Source organism: Physeter macrocephalus, chromosome 1 (genome assembly GCF_002837175.3).
Source record: "Physeter macrocephalus isolate SW-GA chromosome 1, ASM283717v5, whole genome shotgun sequence".
Classification (NCBI taxonomy): domain Eukaryota; kingdom Metazoa; phylum Chordata; class Mammalia; order Artiodactyla; family Physeteridae; genus Physeter; species Physeter macrocephalus.
The window spans coordinates 119,110,012-119,132,604 of record NC_041214.2 but is presented as its reverse complement, the minus strand read 5'-3'; the positions used below and the strand labels follow the sequence as shown (position 1 = coordinate 119,132,604).

At 32.9% G+C, this 22,593-nt stretch overlaps 1 protein-coding gene across 3 annotated transcripts in view; it reads left to right on the top strand.

The window, feature by feature from the left end:
• Nucleotides 1–22,593, top strand: part of EPHA3 (EPH receptor A3) — a 362,563-nt gene that overhangs the window by 298,362 nt on the left and 41,608 nt on the right. For all 3 annotated transcript variants that reach the window (XM_055086086.1, XM_024120412.3, XM_024120411.3), the window contains 3 exons: nucleotides 7,458–7,583; nucleotides 13,522–13,707; nucleotides 21,149–21,210. In XM_055086086.1, coding sequence (XP_054942061.1) covers nucleotides 7,458–7,583; nucleotides 13,522–13,707; nucleotides 21,149–21,210 — 374 coding nt within the window. The remainder of the gene's footprint in view (nucleotides 1–7,457; nucleotides 7,584–13,521; nucleotides 13,708–21,148; nucleotides 21,211–22,593) is intronic.

Sequence of the window (22,593 nt, the reverse complement as noted above, 5' to 3'; positions counted from 1 at the left end):
CTCTAGGCAGGAAACACAAGAGAAGGAAAAGATCTACAATAACAAACCCAAAACAATTAAGAAAATGGTAATAGGAACATACATATCGGTAACTACCTTAAATGTAAATGGATTAAATGCTCCAACCAAAAGACACAGACTGCCTGAAAGGATACATAAACAAGATCCGTACATATGCTGTCTACAAGAGACCCAATTCCGACCTAGGGGCACATACAGACTGAAAGTGAGGGGATGGAGAAGATATTCCTTGCAAATGGAAATCAAAAGAAAGCTGGAGTAGCAATTCTCATATCACACAAAATAGACTTTAAAATAAAAACTATTACAAGAGACAAAGAAGGACACTACATAATGATCAAGGGATTAATCCAAGAAGAAGATATAACAATTGTAAATATTTATGAACCAACATAGGAGCACCTCAATACATAAGGCAAAATGCTAGCAGCCATAAAAGGGGAAATCAACAGTAACACATTCATAGTAGGGGACTTTAACACCCCATTTTCACCAATGGAGAGATCATCCAAAATAGAAATGAATATGGAAACACAAGCTTTAAATGATACATTAAACAAGATGGACTTAATTGATATTTATAGGACATTCCATCCAAAAACAACAGAATACACTTTCTTTTCAAATGCTCATGGAACATTCTCCAGGATAAATCATATCTTGGGTCACAAATCAAGCCTTGGTGAATTTAAGAAAGTTGAAATCATATCAAGTATCTTTTCCAACTGCAACACATTGAGACTAGATATAAATTACAGGAAAAAATCTGTAAAAAATACAAACACATGGAGACTAAACAATACACTACTAATCAACCAAGAGATCACTGAAGAAATCAAAGAGAAAATTTTAATATACCTAGAAATAAATTACAATGAGGGCTTCCCTGGTGGCTCAGTGGTTAAGAATCCGCCTGCCAATGCAAGGGACACAGGTTCAAGCCCTGGCCTGGGAAGATCCCACATGCCGCGGAGCAACTACGACCATGCGCCGCAACTACTGAGCCTGAGCCCTAGAGCCTGCAAGCCACAACTACTGAGCCCATGTGACACAACTACTGAAGCCTGCATGCCTAGAGCCCATGTTCCACAACATGAGAAGCCACGACACTGAGAAGCCTGCGCACCGCAAAGAAGAGTGGCCCCCGCTCACCGCAAATAAAGAAATCCCACACGCAGCAACGAAGACAAACACAGCCAAAAATAAATAAATTTAAAAAAAAATGACAATGAAAAGACGAAACAAAACCTATGCGATGCAGCAAAAGCAGTTCTAAGAAGGAAGTTTATAACAATGCAATCCTAATTCAAGAAACAATAAAAATCTCAAATAAACAACCTAACTTTACACTGAAAGCAATTAGGGAAAGAAGAACAAGAAAACCCCAAAGTTAGCAGAAGGAAAGAAATCATAAAGATCAGATCAGAAATCAATGAAAATGAAATGAAGGAAACAATAACAAAGATCAATAAAACTAAAATCTGGTTCTTTGAGAAGATAAACAAAATTGATAAACTACTAGCCAGACGCATCCAGAAAAAATGAAAGAAAACTCAAATCGACAGAATTAGAAATGAAAAAGAAGTAACACTGACACTGCAGAAATACAAAGAATCATGAGAGATTACTACAAGCAACTGTATGCCAATAAAATGGACAACCTGGAAGAAATGGACAAATTCATAGAAAAGCACAACCTCTGAGACTGAACTAGGAAGAAATAGAAAATATAAACAGACCAATCACAAGCACTGAAATTGAAAGTGTGATTAAAAATCTTCCAACAAACAAAAGCCCAGGACCAGATGGATTCACAGGCAAATTCTGTCCAACATTTAGAGAAGAGCTAACACCTATCCTCCTCAAACTCTTCCAAAATATAGCAGAGGGAGGAACACTTCCAAACACATTCTACGAGGCCAGCAACACCCTGATACCAAAACCAGACAAAGATGTCACAAAGAAAGAAAACTACAGGCCAATATCACTGATGAAACATAGATGCAAAAATCCTCAACAAAGTGCTAGCAAACAGAATCCAATAGTACATTAAAAGAATCATACACCATGATCAAGTGGGGTTAATCCTAGGAATACAATGATTCTTCAATATATGCAAATCAATCAACGTGATAAACCATATGAACAAACTGAAGGAGAAAAACCATATGATCATCTCAATAGATGCAGAAAAAGCTTTTGACAAATTTCAACACCGATTTATGATAAAAACCCTCCAGAAAGTAGGCATAGAGGGAACTTACCTCAACATAATAAAGGCTATATATGACAATCCCACAGCCAACATCGTTCTCAATAGTGAAAAACTGAAAACATTTCCTCTAAGATCAGGAACCAAACAAGGTTGTCCACTTTCACCACTATTATTCAACATAGTTTTGAAAGTTTTAGCCACAGAAATCAGAGAAGAAAAAGAAACAAAAGGAATCCAAATCGGAAAAGAAGAAGTAAAGCTGTCACTGTTTGCAGATGACATGATAATATAATAGAGAATCCTAAAGAGGCTACCAGAAAACTATTAGAGCTAATCAATGAATTTGGTAAAGTAGCAGGATACAAAATTAATGCAAAGAAATCTCTTGCATTTCTATACACTAATGATGAAAAATCTGAAAGAGAAATTATGGAAACACTCCCTTTTGCCATTGCAACAAAAAGGATAAAATACCTAGGAATGAACCTACCCTAAGGAGACAAAAGACCTGTAAGCAGAAAACTATAAGACACTGCTGAAAGAAATTAAAGATGATACAAACAGATGGAGAGATATACCATGTTCTTGGATCGGAGGAATCAACATTGTGAAAATGACTCTACTACCGAAAGCAATCTACAGATTCAGTGCAATACCTATCAAACTGCCAATGACATTTTTTACATAACTAGAACAAAAAAGTTCACAGTTTGTATGGAAATACAAAAGACCCCGAATAGCCAAAGCAATCTTGAGAAAGAAAAACGGAGCTGAAGAAATCAGGCTCCCTGACTTCAGACTATACTACAAAGTTACAGTAATCAAGACAGTATGGTACCAGCACAAAAACAGAAATGTAGATCCATGGAACAGGATAGAAAGTCCAGAGATAAACCCACACAGATATGGTCACCTTATTTTTGTTAAAGGAGGCAAGAATATACAATGGAGAAAAGACATCCTCTTCAATAAGTGGTGCTGGGAAAACTGGACAGCTACATGTAAAAGAATGAAATTAGAACACTCCCTAACACCATACACAAAAATAAACTCAAAATGGATTAAAGACCTAAATGTAAGGCCAGACACTATCAAACTCTTAGAGGAAAACATAGGCAGAACACTCTATGACATAAATCACAGCAAGATCCTTTTTGACCCATCTCCTAGAGAAATGGAAATAAAAACAAAAATAAACAAATGAGACCGAATGAAACTTAAAAGCTTTTGCACAGCAAAGGAAACCATAAACAAGACCAAAAGACAACCCTCAGAATGGGAGTAAATATTTGCAAATGAAGCAACTGACAAAGGATTAATCTCCAAAATTTACAAGCAGCTCATGCAGCTCAATATCAAGAAAACAAACAACCCAATCCAAAAGTGGACAGAAGACCTTAAACAGATATTTCTCCAAAGAAGATATACAGATTGCCAACAAAAATGAAAGGATGCTCAACATCACTAATTATTAGAGAAATGAAAGTCAAAACTACAATGAGGTATCACCTCACACCAGTCAGAATAGCCATCATCAAAAAATCTACAAAAAATAAATGCTGGAGAGGGTGTGTGTGGAGAAAAGGGAACCCTCTGCACTGTTGGTGGGAATGTAAATTGATACAGCCACTATGGAGAACAAAATGGAGGTTCCTTAAAAAACTAAAAATATAACTACTGTACGACCCAGCAATCCCACTCTTGGGCATATACCCTGAGAAAACCATAATTGAAAAAGATTCATGTACCACAATGTTCACTGCAGCTCTATTTACAACAGCCAGGACGTGGAAGCAACCTAAGTGTCCACTGACAGATGAATGGATAAAGAAGATGTGGCACATATATACAATGGAATATTACTCAGCCATAAAAAGAAACGAAATTGAGTTATTTGTAGTGAGGTGGATGGACCTAGAGACTGTCATACAAAGTAAATCAGAAAGAGAAAAACAAATACCGTAAGCTAACACATATATATGGTATCTAAAAAAAAAAAAAAAAAAAAAAGTGGTTCTTAAGAACCTAGGCACAGGACAGGAATAAAGATGCAGACATAGAGAATGGACTTGAGCACATGGGGAGGGGGAAACATAAGTTTGGACAAAGTGAGAGCGTTGCATGGACATATATACATTACCAAATGTAAAATAGATAGCTAGTGGGAAGCAGCCACGTAGCACAGGGAGATCAGCTCAGTGCTTTGTGACCACCTAGAGGGGTGGGATAGGGAAGGTGGGAGAGAGATGCAAGAGGGAGGAGATATGGTGATATATGTGTATGTATAGCTGATTCACTTTGTTATAAAGCAAAAACTAACACACTCTTGTAAAGCAATTATACTCCAATAAAGGTGTTAAAAAAAAGAAAGAAATTGAAGATGACACAGATAAACTGCAAGATAGCCCATGCTCATGGATCTAAAGAGTTGATATTGTCAAAATGACCCCAGTACCTAAACCATCTATAGATCCAGTGCAATCTCTATCAAAATTCCAACGGCATTTTTCAGGGAAGTGGAAGGAACTATCCCAAATTTCATATGGAATTACAAAGACCTCAAATAGCCAAAGCAATCTTAGAAAGCTGGAGGCATCACACTTCCAGATTTCAAATTATATCACAAAGTTATAGTAATAAACACAGTATGGTACTGGCATAAAACAGGCACATAGACCAATGGAGCAGGATTGAGAGCCCAGAAATAAACTCATGCATATGGCCAACTAGGGAGCCAAGAATACTCAATAGGGAAATGATAGTTTCTTCACTAAATGATGTTGGGAGAACTGGATATTCATTTGCAAAAGAATGAAACTACTCCATCATCTTACATCACTCACAAAATGTAACTAACTCAAAATGAATTAAGGACTTCAACATACGACCTGAACTTATAAAACTGTTAGAACAAAAATAGAGAAAAAGCTCATTGACATAGGTCTTAGCAATGATATTTTTGGATATGACCCCCAAAACACCAGCAACAAATGCAAAAATCAACAAGCATTACTACATTAAACTAAAAATCTTCCGCACAGCAGAAGAAACAATTAAGGAAAAGAAAAGGGAATCTATAGAATGGTAAAAATATTTGCAAACCATATATCTGATAAGGGGTTAATACCCAAAACACATAAGGAACTCAACAGCAAATACCCAAGCAATGCAATTAGAAAATGGTCAAAAGACATGAATAGACATTTTTTTCCAAAGAACACATACAAATGGCTAACAAGTACATAAAAAGGAGCTCTGTATCACTAACTATCAGGGATATGCAGATCAAAATCAAAATGAGATACTGTCTCACATCTGTTAGCATGACTATTCTCAAAAAGACAAAAGATAACAAATGCTGACAAGGATGTGTAGAAAAGGAAATCTGGTGCACTGTTGGTGGGAATGTAAATTGGTATCACCAATATTGGAAAAGTATAGAGGGTTCTCAAAAAATTAAAAATACAACTACAATATGATTCAGCAATCCTACTGATGGGTATATATTGAAAGGAAATGAAATCACTATCTCAAAGGTATATCTGCACCTCCATGTTTACTATAGCATTCTTCACAACAGTCAAGACATGGAAATAACCTAAGTGTCCACTGACAGGTGAATGGATAAAGAAAATGAGGTATATTTATAGAATGGAATATTATTTATCCATATAAAAGAAGGAAATCCTGCCATTTGTGACAACATGGATGGACCTTGAACGCATTTTGCTAAATGAAATAAGCCAGAGAGAGAAAGACAAATGCTTTATGAACTCACATGTGGAATCTAAAAATATCAAACTCATAGAAACAGAAAGTAGTATGGTGGTTGCCAGGGGCTGAGGGATGGGGAATATGGGGACATGTTGGTCAAACAGTACAAGCTTTCAGTTAGAAGATCAACAAATTCTGGGGATCTAAGGTGCTTCATGGTGACTCTAGTTAACATTATTGTATAGTACACCAGGAAGTTGCTATGAGAGTAGAGTTTTAACATTCTCATGCCAACAACAACAACAGCAAAGGTAATAATGTGAGATGAGGAATGTTTTAATATTATTGTGGTAAATATTTCAGAATATATATGTGTATCAAATGATCACATTGTACACTTTAAACCTACACAATGTTATGTCAATTATATTTCAATAAAGCTGGGAAAAAGTGATAGAAAAAAAGGAAAGAATCCATGTCCCTTGCTAAAATAATTTTACTAATATTATTCACCGTTATGAAAATTAAAATCAATATTATTAGTATATATACTGTGGCAGTTAAATTACAGTGTCATTTAATGTTAGAGCATGTTTATGTACTTTAATAGATTTTAGGTTTCCTTTTTAAAAATTTAGTTTTCTTTCAGAGAAATTTAGTTTCTTGAACATTCCAAATTGTTTTAAATATGAATTATATTTCCAAATGATAGGAATTTTATTAATATTATATCAAATCCAAAATGATTCTCCTGTATCTTTTGTCTGTGCTATTTTAATTGCAGAACATCATGAAAATTTTTCACCTTCAGAAAAATTCAATAAATAAATATACTATGAAGAAAGTTTATATTTAATAAGCTATAAATATGATTTATGTTTGGAATTTAGCTCCTTACCACAATTATTAACCTTATAGAGAACACTTATATTGCTTTTAACCATGTTGAAAAGCTACATAATAAGATTTCAGTTAATTGAAACTATACTAGTATATACATATAATACCCATATTATGTATACGTAAACTCACAGCTTAACGTAAATCTATAAATGCAGTGGGGAATTTTGATTGTGACTTAATAAGAGCAGAATAGTGTCAGATGAAAGACATGCTGTTTTATATCCTCTAATTACATCAGCTATTCCGCCTTATGAAAGTATGTCACAAGCTTTCCTTTATTGTCACGTGGCACTATAATAGATATCTGGTTACTGCACTGTTTACAGAGTCACAAATGTGTGACAGTGTGATGGCATTCACTCACTGCTGCTACTGGTAGTAATTACTAGGCCTGCTCAATTCTGAACCATTTTTCTCTCCTCAAGAACCCCATCCTTGAATGTCCATTTTCCTTCTAGTGTTTCTACAGAGAAAGGTCATTGTGGTACCTCCTTCTGTTTCATTACGGTTTAATGTCATGGGAATTTTTTTTAAAACCAATAATGTTATCATAAATTCGCATAGTAAAGGTTTTATAAATGCCTTTCTTCCTTTCCTTAAACAGTAAAACTTCCAGGTCTCAGGACTTACGTTGACCCGCACACTTACGAAGACCCTACCCAAGCAGTTCATGAGTTTGCTAAGGAATTGGATGCCACCAACATATCCATTGACAAAGTTGTTGGAGCAGGTAACCACCGCAGTAATCCCTCTGTCCACCTAGTATGTTAATTACAAGTCTACAGCTATGCATAAGAATGCTGCCTGAGATTGACTGCTCAGGTTCTCAGGCCAAAGTATATTGCTATGAAAAGGGACATTTTCTGATTTCATGATGAAAGGCAGGCAGTAAATAAATGAAGCAGGATTTATGGAATGTAATGATTTCAAAGGTGCCATACCTACAGACTCAGAGACCACGGCCAGCTTTCTATTTATTGAATTTCAGAGCAGGCAACCGCAGCAGCTCAATCTCTCCATGGCTATGCTGATCATGTGTCACAAAGTCTATCTGGCTAAATGGGGATAACAGGATAAAAGTGTGTCTTACTTTAAATGAGCCCACTAAGTGAAAATTTTGATTTGTAGAAAAAAAGTAATTCTAGAATCTTCTTTGGAATTAAAAAACAAAGACAACACAAAATAAAATAAAAAATGACATATTTTATACAAATTCCATCACAACTATATTGAGAGGATAGTTTAAATAATGTGAAGTGCTTCATTTTAATACTTGCTTGTAATGGTATATAGTTTTAAAGTATTTGTGTTGAAGCTTGTTTTCATATAGACATACTTTTGTTCTAATTATTAATTTGCTCAATCACAAATTCATTAACAAACACCTATGGAGTGTTAATGGGTGTCACAGTTGCATATTTCCAAAAAATTATAGATATTATTAATAGCAGTTGAGTATTTCCAAAAAATTATATTTAAAAAATAACAGTATTTTATACAATTACACATAAATATATGGCATTCACAGAATATGCAGTGTACATTTGAATAAAACTACTACTCAAAAGTAAAAATAAACAATATTGTACAATAATTGTACACAGTCATCTCATTCTTCAATATTGCTCTAAAAACAAACTAGTTATGTCTATGTGGGAAATAGCGTGAAAGACTGAAAATTGAACTTTTTGAATTATGCATACCATATCAGATCACATTTTCTGCAAGTGCTCTATATATGACTGATTCTTTTTTACGCAAATGCGCATATAATTTTCTGTTTCTTTTTCTATGCACTAAAGAATTATTTATAACTCAAGTAGTATTTACTATTCAAGTAGGATAATCTGAGTAATTCATATATTATCTAAATAAATGATAGTTTTGTAAATCTTCTCTTCAATTTTCTTAATGTTATGTCCTCCTAAAATTCACATGTGCAGGTAATATGAAAATATGAAACTAGCAATTCATAAAAGGAAACTAGAATAAGTACTTCCTTTTTCACAATCTAAGACTTAAGAATACACACATTCACTGTACATCTATGTTAATTCAGCCTAAATTAATCCAGATATATATTGATTACTCTCTCATTTGTATAGTTCTGCTTTGTCAACTGCTCCATGGTGCAGAGGGGTTTTGTCTTGCTGGTTTTAATGCTGCCCCACAAGAGTGCACTGTTCTCCAGCATGGAAGTTGCAGTAGCATATGCAGCAAAAGACTTTGCACACTCAACTGGAGAATGTGATGAGAGAAGGTCATCCAATGTCCAGAAGGTCAGACATATTGTGACCTTGAAATTTGGGGCCTTCTGCATTAATAAAAGCTTATATATACAGATGTTATTGACAAAGCCAGGTATCTAGAACATAATAGTGTGAGACAAAGCATACTCATTAAAAATGATATCTGATCAATGAGATAAAGGGAAAAGCTATTTGTACTGAATCACTTAATAATCCTTGACGCTCATTAAAGATTAAAACAGATCCTCTTTTTCCTTCCTTTCTTCAAACATATTTGTAAAAAATTAGACATACACCGCATTTTCAGAGTTTTGCAGCCAGTGGTCTCATTTTCCACATTAAGGGCTATAAAACTGTGCCTATTTTGTTTGCAAATATATATATCTTCAAGGCTGGTTATGCTTCACCTGGAAGATTTCTTTATAAAGTACACTCCCAATTCTAGTCTGTCTTGATTAGCCTTTAAATGATTTGTCATTACCAAGATAGAATATGAAATCAAGATTTTGAAGGCTATCATTTTTTAACATTTTGTTTTGTAAAATTTTAAATGTCTACAAAATTAGATGAAATTGTAAAATAGTATAATTAACCTGCATGTAACCATTTCTACAGCAACTTCAATCATAGTCCACTCATAACCAGCCTTCTTTCATTTATACTCTTACCCACTTCCTATACCTTTTAAAATTAAAAAAAATAATGTTGTCCACAAAAAATTAGTAATCATGCTAAATTGATTAGCACCTATCTTCTATTGTTAAAAGGCTGAATCTTTTATTCAATGACAGAACTTTCACAGTCAATTAAATATACAGGAAGACTATATGTGGACTAACTCTTTAGTTTTCTGTCAAAAATTTTATACAAAGAAATAGATATAACAGAAACTCTCATTTATACATTGAATAACCAGAAGAATTATACCCATATTGCAAATTACAAAATTAAAATTGAGGCATGAATTAACTTTCTCAAGGTAGTATAATTTTGTTAGTGAGGAATTCATAAAGACCAAAATTCCTAATTTTATTCCTCAATCCAACCATTATTTCAAGGTTTCCTGAAGGTAGAAAATATTTAATTCCTATTCTGTGCTAGACATTCACATGATTTTAATTTTATTAGACTTTTAAATAGGTATTATTATCTCCATTTCACCAGATGAGGAAACAAAAGCTGAAAATGTGAATGGCCCATGGTCACATAGATATTAATTAGGAAGCCAAAATCTGAAGCTTGTACTTTTCAACTTCAAAGTTTATGCTAGACACTAATGATCACAATAGTGCCTTCTAAGATTTTTTTGAAGATTAACCGAGATAATTCATGTATAGTGCTTAGCTGACACAACAGCATTGTTCAGTGTGTCTTTTTATTATTCTTCTCTTATTAAAACAGTGGAAGGAGAATGGGCTTTGACTAGTGCAGAGGGTCATTCTACTTAAACACAAGTGCATTATTTCCTGTTTTAAATGAAATTAGCATAAGAAATTTTATTTTGAGCAATTGTGCATAGTGTACCTTAAATCAAAATACAGTGTGCCCATTCTCATAAAGCATATTTTATTTCAGAGGGCAAATAAACACTGATGCACTTAATTATTTAAAAAACCAAGTAGTATCTTCTCAAATGAACTTCTTGTAGCTGTGCTTTTATTTAGAAATGACAGGATCTAAATTTTGTTTCTTACAGGTGCAAAGTTAATTGAACCATGTAAAATTGGCTAGATGGAAAAATCAGGCATTGTCCAGTCTTTGTTAATTTTTCCAACACTGTTGTTTTAAGAACAGTTGTTATAAAGAGAATTGAACTAATATGTAACATTTCTATGTTTAGTATAACGTATTTGTGACAATTTCTAGTATTTATCAGATAAAATAATCACATTTCTAAATTTTATGATTTTTAAAAATACTAGCATTATTGAAGCACCATTTTCGGAATTTTGAAGGTAGATAACATGTCCATATGTCCAGCTCTCCCACTGAGAACAAAGGAAGAAACACTCATTGGGCCACTTAAAATTCAAACTCTTCCCCTTGATCTCCCTAGTGAGGTACTTTCACAACATTCTTTCCTTTACAAAGACTTGTCCAATATGACATTAAGCTTGTTATCACCGTCATCATCACAACCATCTCTTTTTACATTAATACAGAATTTGACATTTTAAAAAGAACTTTAGTATTTATTCTTCACGTTGATTTAACTCTTAAGAAGTATAGAGATATTTATCCTTCTTAAAGTAGGTTTGAACTCAGATAAGAAAGAATGACTAACACTTAGATGGCACTTACTATGTGTCTGGCTCTCTTCTAAGTGCATTCTACGTACATTAATTCCTTTAACTGCACAAAAATTTTATGAAGTAGACAAAATTGGTGTACCTATGTTATAGATAAGGAGACAAAGGCACAGAGAGGTTAAGATAGTCACTCAAACTCACACAGATAATAAGTGACGGAGGCTGAATTAGACCCTAGACAATCCGGCTCCAGAATCCATGCTGTATCTCACAGTTCTGTACTGTCTGTCCTGTAAACTAACAAGTGACTTGTCACTTAGAATAAATGGTCATGACTTCCAAATTTAAAACACAATCCATTACACCCTATAGATCCATGATAATGGCAGAAATTTTTTTCAGAATATGAAAATTCATGATGGATGCCTCCTTATGGTTTGCCCAAACTTAATGTTTACACAAAGTGAACTGGGGTTTTGGGCAATGTTCTGATAGACCTGCATAAAGAAAGAAACTCTTAGTCTTGTTTACAAATTTTAACAATGATTTACTTTGCATCATAACTTCTCCTAATGCTCACACATCTGTAATGGCATATTCTTCCTTTGAGTTAAAAAAAGATCATTGAGTGTTCTCAAGTTCTGCCCCTAATTCTCCCCATAATCCTAAAAAACACTCTAGCTGCAGATATTACTATCATCTCTGTACTTCCTTGAGGGGAAGAAATTAGATCTGCCTTTATTACCATTATATCTCCGTGTTTTTCATAGTATCTGTAATACTGTTGCCAATTGCTGAATATTTATTAAATAAATGTATGAATACCTGCTTTTGGACATTAAGTGACTTTGACAAGTTACAGTACAAGTCATTGTTTTGAAAACAGTGGCAAGACTGGATTCCTGAGCAAGGGAGGGTCAAGTCTAAGGGAGTTTAGAACTTCCTGGAGAGAAGCAAGTCATTTGTAAGGATGCAGTTGATAAATCATTAGGACAACCTGCTGCTTTTGTGGGTTGAAGGACTTACTTGGATGAAAAATAGAGAAGTATCTCACTACTTGACACCTTCTTTCTGGCTGACCCATGGGGCATGCGCCCTGTACAAAAACTCACAGTGAAAAGGTTGGACCAAAAATGTTTTTCCATTCCATAGAGAGCCTAAAACTTGATCATGTAATTTTTCTTTTCAGAAAAACCTTTTATTTGCTGTTAAAAACTATTTTTTAAAATGTTGTACAAAACCTGTCTAATAATCCACACAATATTAGGATTTCTTCCTTGAATGAGGAACAATCAATACGTGGCACTACTTTATGGCAATCACTGTGGCAGCAGTGGAGACAGAGAAATGAATGTAAAGGGTCTCTGCTCTCAAGGAGCTCAAAATCAAATGAAAGCGTTATGGGTGAATCTTCTTAATAACAATGTATGTGAAGATAGTGACCAAACTAGTTTGAGGCAATTTTATATCAATTAAATTAGACTGCGTAAAAGTCAGCAACACTCCATATTCAACAAATTCTGATTGTGCATTTAAGACAACTTTTTTATTGAAGACATTGGATCTAAGAAAATATTTCTACAGTAATTCTTTAGATACGATTCGATACTGTTAGATTATTTTTCTCTTTCCAGAGCCCCAGAGAACTTTACAACTAGTATGTGAATAATACAACACACCCTACTCCATAAAATGACTTGATAGCTTATTCTTTTATTCCCATTTTCAGAGAGCTGGAATTTATAGCTAAATTGGCCCTGGTAAAAACAGAATACTGATAAACATCTGAAATTTAATCCAGTGTTTAACCCATTATATTGGTGCTGTTGCTGGTTGATTATCCTGAGAAAATGGTAGCTATGAGAACAAGGAATGAAAAAATCTTATAGATATAACTTTTGACTTCCCTCTTATTCTTTCATGTCATTATTCATAGTGTAGTACTTCAAAATATAGGAGGCTTATCACAAGGTCCATTTTCCACCAGGGTGTGGATGTCCTGGGGTTTCTTATTACCATCTTCCAAAATAATTTGGAGGCCTACAAGTGTACATCTTGCAGGTCAATTATTGAATTGGAATTATTGAGAGAAAACAGTTGCTCCCTACTGATGATTTTTTATAATATAATTTCTTACCTTTTCCTGTTTTGTTCTTCTGCATTCTAACAGGTGAATTTGGAGAGGTGTGCAGTGGTCGCTTAAAACTTCCTTCAAAAAAAGAGATTTCAGTGGCCATCAAGACCCTGAAAGTGGGCTACACAGAAAAGCAGAGGAGAGACTTCTTAGGAGAAGCAAGCATTATGGGACAGTTTGACCATCCCAATATCATTCGACTGGAGGGAGTTGTTACTAAAAGTAAGTGAAGTCATAAGACTGATTTTGTGTATGTTGAGCAGAGGTTATTTAAACCCAAAGTCAATAATTTAAGATATTTGGTCTTTTTTTCATGAGTACCTGTTAGTCCTAACCAAAAACAAAGCAAAACAAAACAAAAAAAAATCAAAAAACAAAAACAAAACCTCAGTGTTTTAGGATTAACATGTATTTCTTTGACAAGAGACCAAAGACATTTAACTAGTATTATTTTGACAGTGCTATTCTAGACCTTAAAAAGCTTTAAAAATTTAGGATCTAAATATTGGACTATAGTAATACATGCTGATTAAACTACAGTCAAGTGAATTGTGTAGCACTTTCTGTCATGTAGAGTAGCAAGGAAAAAACAATGACTCAATTTTGACAGAAATTGCTGGGAACTCCCGGCTAGCTGCCTTTTCTTTTATTGTTCACTAGTTTCATTTAAGCTTCCAAATATTTACCCCCGCTGGCTTTAGGGAAATTATGAGAGTTTTGGGAGTGCTTCTGAGCTGTAAAGATTGGAATCACATTAGACCCAAACCCTTTTCTCCATTCTCTGTGGATTTCAAATAATTCTCATCTAGAGTCCCAGATGGATTCTTGACTACTCTGGGGAAGCTCTGGCTTACAGCCTGCGACAGAGATCTGACATTATTTCCATGATGATTTCGCCATCCAGGCTCAGAAGGGATCCCATGAGACAGATATGTGATTTTTGGCTCCAGTCCCAATGAAAACCTCTTGAGAATGCTCTGGGATGTTGTTTTTCTCAAGATTTTGGGGCACAAGATGAAGAATAAGCTAAATTGGCAGTAGCAGACTTCTTAGAGTGAAAGACAGCATATGGCAGGGAATTTGGCATCCTTTAGAGGATAATTCTTTGGCACCATATTTACATATTCTGTGGTTACCAACAGACATTGCACATTATATTTTTCACAATGATATTTTTCTTTAACATTACGTGGAGCACTTTCCAAATGGCACTAATACCTATTATCATTTTTGTATGAGTAAAAAGGCAATTCCTTACTCTCAAGAGCATGATATAATTGAAATATATTTTGATTTCCTTTAGAGTTTTTATTATAATAAGTGTGGTTAAGAATTTAACAATGTAGGAGAACTTAACCATAAACTATAAGCTCATACTAAGTCTTGTTAGAAGCATATTTTTCCCTCTGTACTCCTAAAAATGAGGCTACGTTAGTTGTAACACTAAAATAATTTCTGATGAAAAATGTCTTTTTAATTTTTAAAAGTGAATAATAAAAATACTATTAATATTTAATAATAAAAATTTTAATAATAAAAATACTAAGGATTGGGGAAAAGTATGAAATATTTGTTCCTTCAGGGCAAGACCGTATCTATAGAGTATCCTACTTAATATCCTTAGAATTATAGAATCATGTCTCACTGGGTTTTTAATAGTCATTTAACCTTTTATATTCCTCCATATCATTCTCACCAGGTGGTTGTCCTTCAGATCTTGAGCCCATTGGGAGGGGAAACTCACTTGTACTTATGTATCCATTCTTCTTTTAACTCTCAATTTTCAAAATTCTCAATTTTTTTTGTTCCCAGTGTTATGAGTTATTATTATACTGTTTGGTTTTGCTAGCTGTTTCCTATAAGTTCATTTACTGAATGATAAGCAAAATTAAACCATAATTATTGTGGAAGATCTTCTTTAGATATAAAGATATATATAATAAAGATATATATATATTTATAAAGAAGATCTTCTTTAGATATAAATGGAATAATCAATTATGGTCACCTGGCAAAGAAATCCATAAAACAACCCCTGAGACCAAAATGCAGGAAAAAATGCATTAAGAAAAAAAAGGACCTTTAAAAATCGCAGGTATTATACATTAAATGTCTTATTCAAGTAGGAGTCTGTAACATTCTAATATGAATCACAGCTGCCTTATTCTTAGAGTGAAAGTTCTAAATTTCATATATCTCCTTGGTCAAATAAGCATGCAAGAGACTGCCAAATCTGACTATATAAATCCCAGTCATCTCATATAGTGCAAGCATAATAGAGTAGCAGACCTAGAATTAGATTTTGAACTCTTTTAGTGGCATATTTAAAAGCTCTAAGTCTGGCACCCTGTTACAACTGAGAGGAAATAGAAATGCCTTAGAATAAAGTTAATAAGTTGTATTTAATATATAAACAAGGCAATTTTGTCACCAAATAAATTATTTAATCCACTCTTATCATTTTCTTTGTTTCCTGAGAGTATATGACTGCTAAAACAATCTACCTGCAAAGTTCAGAAATGCACACACGCACACCTAGAGATACAGAGCTTATAATTTAATGAACAAATTGTATTTAAAGAAGAAAAGAAAGCATATTGGTATCTGGATTAAGAATCAGAGGGTCAGAGTTCAAGTTCTGATTCAGCTCTACTGGTTTGTGAGACATCTGACAAATCAAACCACTCCCAGAGACTCACTCTCTTCACTTGTAACATGGAATTAGCAGTTCTACTTTACTACTTCCAGGTCCTTGTAAGATCAAATAAGATTCCATAAGAATATGTTCTTAGGTGGAATAGAACTATGCAATCTAAATTACCACTTCTGGTTGAGTTTGAGAAGATTTTACCAGTTAATCTGGGAGTGTAGAAGAAAATTCTTGAAAACAATTCCTTTTTGGCTCAAAGATAATTTTTTATTATTGCTATTAATTATGTGCTTTGAAACACTAAATCTATTATAATGTATCATTTTCAAGTTAGAGAAAGCCCTGTATTCATTAATTATACTTTCATTTATTTGAATTAAGCCATAAACAATTTTAATGGTGTGGTTTTGAGCTTGATGGTCTTAAACAAGAGAAGGTGAGAGAGTCTCTGATCTTCAAAGTAGCAGAAAGCTGGGGGCACAGTGCTGCTCAGAACTTGGTACTAACATGTGTTATCAATTTTAGTTGAAGTTCAAAAAGATGGAACTTGTTTTTAGCAAATGTTTGATATTTCTGCCATCACACCATTAGTCAAAAGATGTTCAGACTCCATCCAAGAAGACCTTCCATTGGTCACTTTTCACCTAGTGTAATAGAAGGAATTATATAGGATGAGACTGATGTGCTTTTTGTTGTTATTTAGGGATGGATTATTTTCTACAAATTAAAAAATAATAATAATGCAACTTAACTGTGGCCTTGTACTGTTGAGGAAAGGCATGGGCAGACCATTAAGAGGATTTCTAACACTGAAAACACTTCTGTATTGGTGTGAGTGTCCACTGCACACCAAAATCTTAATCATTTGTTTGCATTGTCAGCACATATGATAAGGAAATATTACTGGAATAAGTTGTCATTCTTTAGTGACAATGCCAAATTATTTTTCTTGTTTGCCTCTCTCTAAAGCTTTTCTTCGGCACTTGTCTCCAGTCCATGTCATATTTTTTAATAGACAATACAAGGGAGAGTAGAAATATTGTTCCTGTCCTTTCCTTAAAAGTATTAATTTCATTTCAAATTAAGCATAAATACATTTTAAAATTTTAAAGTCAGCTTAATGTAAACTATTCAATGTGTTAAGATTCATAGAGTATGGCTGGTTAAGGAAGAATTGGAGAAAGTACTTCTTAGCCTGATTTTGAAGAGAGAGACTATCCTTAGCTAGCCTGAGATAATAGACATGGTATGATCTATTCTCACTGACACTCTGTTAGGAGCTGGATTTAGAACTACAGACAAACTAGAGTTGGTCCCTGCCCTGGTTAACTCATAGGTCAGTGGATGTAATAGGAATCATTCTTAACACGAATTGTGTCCTGATTAAAATGGAATTTGGAAGATTGTCCTGTATGTTTATATGATTTAATGGGAAGCCTGCAGAAAAATACTCTAATTCAGTTCATTACAATATTTCTATCAGTCAGTTCGTTATAGAACATGGAAATCTATAACCAAAATATTTTCTAGTTCCTAATCAAAAGTGATTCAAATCTTCTTTCCTGAGAATAGTAAGGCATATTTTGTCTATTTTCTTCAATTTTCCTTCTCCTGTTTATACTTGTTTGCTTCCACCCTGATTTGATTACATGATACTAATAACGAGTACTGGCTGCTAAGGTCAAAGATTTTGATTTTATAAATCCCACTCGTGTTGGAGTGTGTATAAGTCTTAAAAACAGACAGACTTACTATGTAAGACACAATTACTGTTAGTAGGAATTAATAGCATTTCCTTTGGAAATGAATTACATTTCAATAGTTTATAACATTTAAATCATTGATACATACATTTTATGTTTGAATGAAACTATTTTAATCTAAGACCAACATTTATTTGATAATTGCAATAAAAATTTCTATATATAGCTATATATTTATCACATTATCCTGCTGGTTTTTTTAATAGAATATGTGATTAAGAAGGCGGTGAAATAGATAGTGCTGAACTTGGAATTCTTAGACATTTTGAATCACATATGTTCTGTCAGCAAACAAAATGATTAGTAAATATCTCTGAGCCATTTGGGAAATGAACTGATTGTAAGAGACTGATGTGCTTCCTTTAACCCTTTAATTATGAAAGATCATGATTTTATCTATACTCATAAATCAATTTAAGAACAAAAGCAAAATTCCACTGCACATTTTGTTATACTGATTTTTGGTGGAGTTTCATTTCAGCCAAACAACAATAATTTTATTGATTTAAATATATATATACTCAGATGTATTTAAGGATCTCTGAGGGCAGTGAATGATATAGGTTCTTGAAGAAGCTGATAATGTCATTTCTAAATCAAAATACACATGAAAGAACGTGCAAACTTTGATAGAAATACATTGCATCATGTGCAGATGAGCTGGTATTTTATAAATAATTTCCAACTACATTTAATACATTAGAACTAGTTCTCACCACTATTGCACTTTTCCTTTAACTCTGTTTATCATAATCAAAATCACAAGGAAAAGTAAGTGAAGATCCTTCTTTCCAAGGTAGAATATTTGATTCTGTTTACTTTTTGTCTATACATTTGGGTTTGCTGAATCTTTGAACTTAATGCAAAGCACATTTTCAGACTTGCCCATCTTAACTGATGTGTTTACAAATACCTAAATTATAGAGCTAAATGCAACCTGGTCTGATTTCTGAATGGTCATGGGGCTTTGGCTTAATTGACTGGTTTGAATTTTCCAGCTACTTTTATTTCCCTTGCCAAACATTTTACCAGACATGCTAACAAGAAATGAAATGGTCATAAGGCTGAGAGCCAGAAGGAAAAGAGTGATAAGCAAATGTCTGGGTAGTATACAAACACGGTAACTGGCCACTGTAATTGAGAGTTGACTGTGGGAAGCAATATATCTGTAACTACATTCAAGGGCTGCGTTGAGTTTTGCGAGCATGTTATTCTTCCAAGAATTATATTAAGGAAGAAACATAGACACTTATAGCGATGTATGGAAAACATGCATGTGCTGGATTTCATTCATTTGATTATTCATTCATTTCATTTCAGATTAGTTCTCTGGCATCAGTTCTTAGGTATTTGATTTACCAGTTCAGGAGAAATAGAAGTTTCCAAGGAAATGTTGAATTTTCTCTTTTTTCCTGAATCAAAGCTTAATTAAAATTTTGAAAAAGCAAGTCTGGAGGCTCAAGGTTTTGACTAAAATGACTTTTCAGACATTATCAGATTAGTTTTTGAACGTGTGGAAAATTTTATTAACATTAAGTTTAAAAAGCTTTACACCAGTGTTACACCAAGGCATGTATAATGTTTGATATATTACCCAAAATATATAACTAAATCAGTGTCTCAGTTGACAATAAATTGCTGTGTCAATTAATTTTTACATATATGAAAATCTAAGAAATTTTACAGAATTTAAATAATTTCCTCACCTCTAAATAAATAAGACATACAGCTTAGTATATATTCACGTACTAAATGTAGTAAGCGTCAATATAATCTTCACGGTACTAAGCCATAATTCACAACCAGTATGAATTAAGGAAAAGAAAGGAAAAACAAGGATGAAAGGAAAAACAGGGAAAGAAAGCTATTTTCTGGCATCAGAATGGCACACAAACCATGATGTAGAAGGAACACATGAAAAAAATCATGCTTGCTCTACAGTTAGATGTACATGGATATTTGTTTAAAATCTATTATGTGCTCAAGGTTTTTCATGCTTAGTCAAGACTTAATGCAGGTCTTCTAGACTTGGAAGAGAAGGGAGGTTTTTTTTCTTTCTGTAAAATGATAGATTTATAGTTAAAACAATATCATAGCAACAATAAGGGAAGTGAATTATGCTGTGGTAATATGTGTAGACTTTGAAATTGGAGTTACATTTTACTGTAATAATTTCTGAAAGTGCTATAGTCTTCATTCTTTCAATTTGGAATGATGCATATAATTGACACCCAACAATTGCCTCAGTTATTATCTATAGTTGAAGATTTATTCTATTTGTAGATCTATGTATCAGTATACTTAGCACCTTTGTGTCTTTGTGTCTAATGCTTTTTCCTATTTTAAATGTTTCCCTCAGTGTACATTTCCAAAAGTAACAGCATAATATATTCAGGTTGCAACTTCTGGCTTTATACTTATTAGCTGTGTGATGTTAATTACCCTCTATATATTTCAGTTTTTTTCATGTAAGAAGTGGAAATGATGATAATTAATGTTAGTATATGTAAAATAATTAAACCAGCACCTTGCACACACTAAGTACTGTACAAATACATTTAAATGCTTGTTAAAATGTTTAATGATAAAAAAAAATGTTTAATGATGTTTAAGGCCCATATTTCCAAAATGGTTATTACAAGTTACTACCAAGAGCAATTTTAATTTTATTTTTCTTTTAAGCATAGCATGGATTTTATAATTTTTAATGTGTTAATTGAATACAGATTATAATTATTAGTCTTAATTGTTTTGTCCAATTCACATATAGGATCCATGAAGGTAGGCACTTTGATTTACTTGCTTCTGACTAACCAGCACAAGAGAAAACACCTAGCATAGAGCTCTGCATATATCTGTAGAGAGTATAAATGATTGTGGAATTCCTGACTCTATCTTGGGCTTGAAGACAGAAATATTTGATTTTGTAGTTCAGCTAAAATGCAATTAGAGTGAAGAAAAGGGCATATTTTGTGTTTAAGGAAAACCATACCAAAATGCCAGTTTAAATATCATATAGGTTATAGGCCCTTTTCTGAAAACCAATCTTTCTCGATTTTTTTTTTTTTAGTTTTATTTTCCATTGAAAGCTAGCTTTCTTTTTAATTGTAATTTGGCAAAATTTGGAGGACAGAGAAAAATTCATATTTTTTAATGCATTAGGTGTATCAAAATGTATTATATATGTTCATTGCATGATATTTGTTGAACTCTACTGATGATTATACATTTATTATTTACCTATACCTAGGTAAACCAGTTATGATTGTCACAGAATACATGGAGAATGGTTCCTTGGACAGTTTCTTACGTGTAAGTAGAAGATTTTATACACATTCACATATCTCCACCTTATCTTTATCTATCTGCACACATATATAAATGTGGAATAAATTGCTGAAAATGATAGAGACAACCTCTAATATTATGCTAAACAATTAGATAATCAAAGTTTTAAGAAAACTGAAATCTTGGGGGCCAAATAGCAAAAGGAAGACAGTAAAATTACATTTTTATCTTGTAACATCCAAATGTCAATGGTTTATATTTTTAAAACAAATTTGTGCAATTTTCTTCAGGCTTTTTATTCAGACAAGATTCACATTGGTTAAAACAAATATTTAAAGATTCTAAAGTAAGACAGAAATAACATTGATATAAGACAGAAATATTCATTTCTTTATTTAAAGCAACCTTCATCTACTATAAGATAGAAGACCTTCTATCTCTCACATAGTACTGTCCACTCACAAACTAAGCATGTGCTATAATGCCTAAGTATTCTCAATCCAGAGATATCATTACTTATATATCATAATATATACATACATATATACATATATAACATATATTTACATAAAAATTTCAGTTGTTTACATTTAGAAAATTTATGTTTTACTAATATCAACAAATGTTACATTCAAAGAAGTTCAGTAGGTTTACAGAGTACAAGACACTGTCAATCACCAGTCACTACAAACAAGGGATAAAAAAAACAAACACAGACCCTATCCTCAAGGTGCTTTCAGCATTATATAGACAGGGATAGATAGCTAGCTAGCTAGCTAGATAGATAGATAAGATATATAGTATAATTCATAATCATGGAGGAAAATACTAATTTTTCTATGAATAAGAAATTATATTCTTTATTTTAATATTCATGAGCTGAATAAAAGTTTCAGTAACAATTATTTTCACAAACATATTTCAAAAATAAACATTTTGCAAGTCAGGTAATTCAAAATATTATAATAAAAATTTTTAAAAAATTATAATAAACTTTCCTCTAAAATTATTGTCTGTTTAGATATTGCTAGACATTAAATTTTATTTCTTTATATATCTATGTATGTATGCATGCATCTATCATCTATCTATCTATCTATCTATCTATCATATAAACTGTATATTTCTATTTTAATCTGAGTAGATTGGAAACTTTTCTAAATCCAGGACTATTTGAATTTATCTCCTATTGCTTTCAGTTTTATGACCTATAACTCAGGGTTGGGTAGAACAACAAATATTCAGTAAATATTTTTGACTAATTTTGAACTAATTATCTATTATGATAATTAAAGATTTAAAATCTACCATATTTGAAGCAATTAATAAAATATAGGAAAACAAGAAGAAAGAATAAGCATTCAATCAAACCAATAAATACAAATCTAAAATAGCCACAGGATCCAT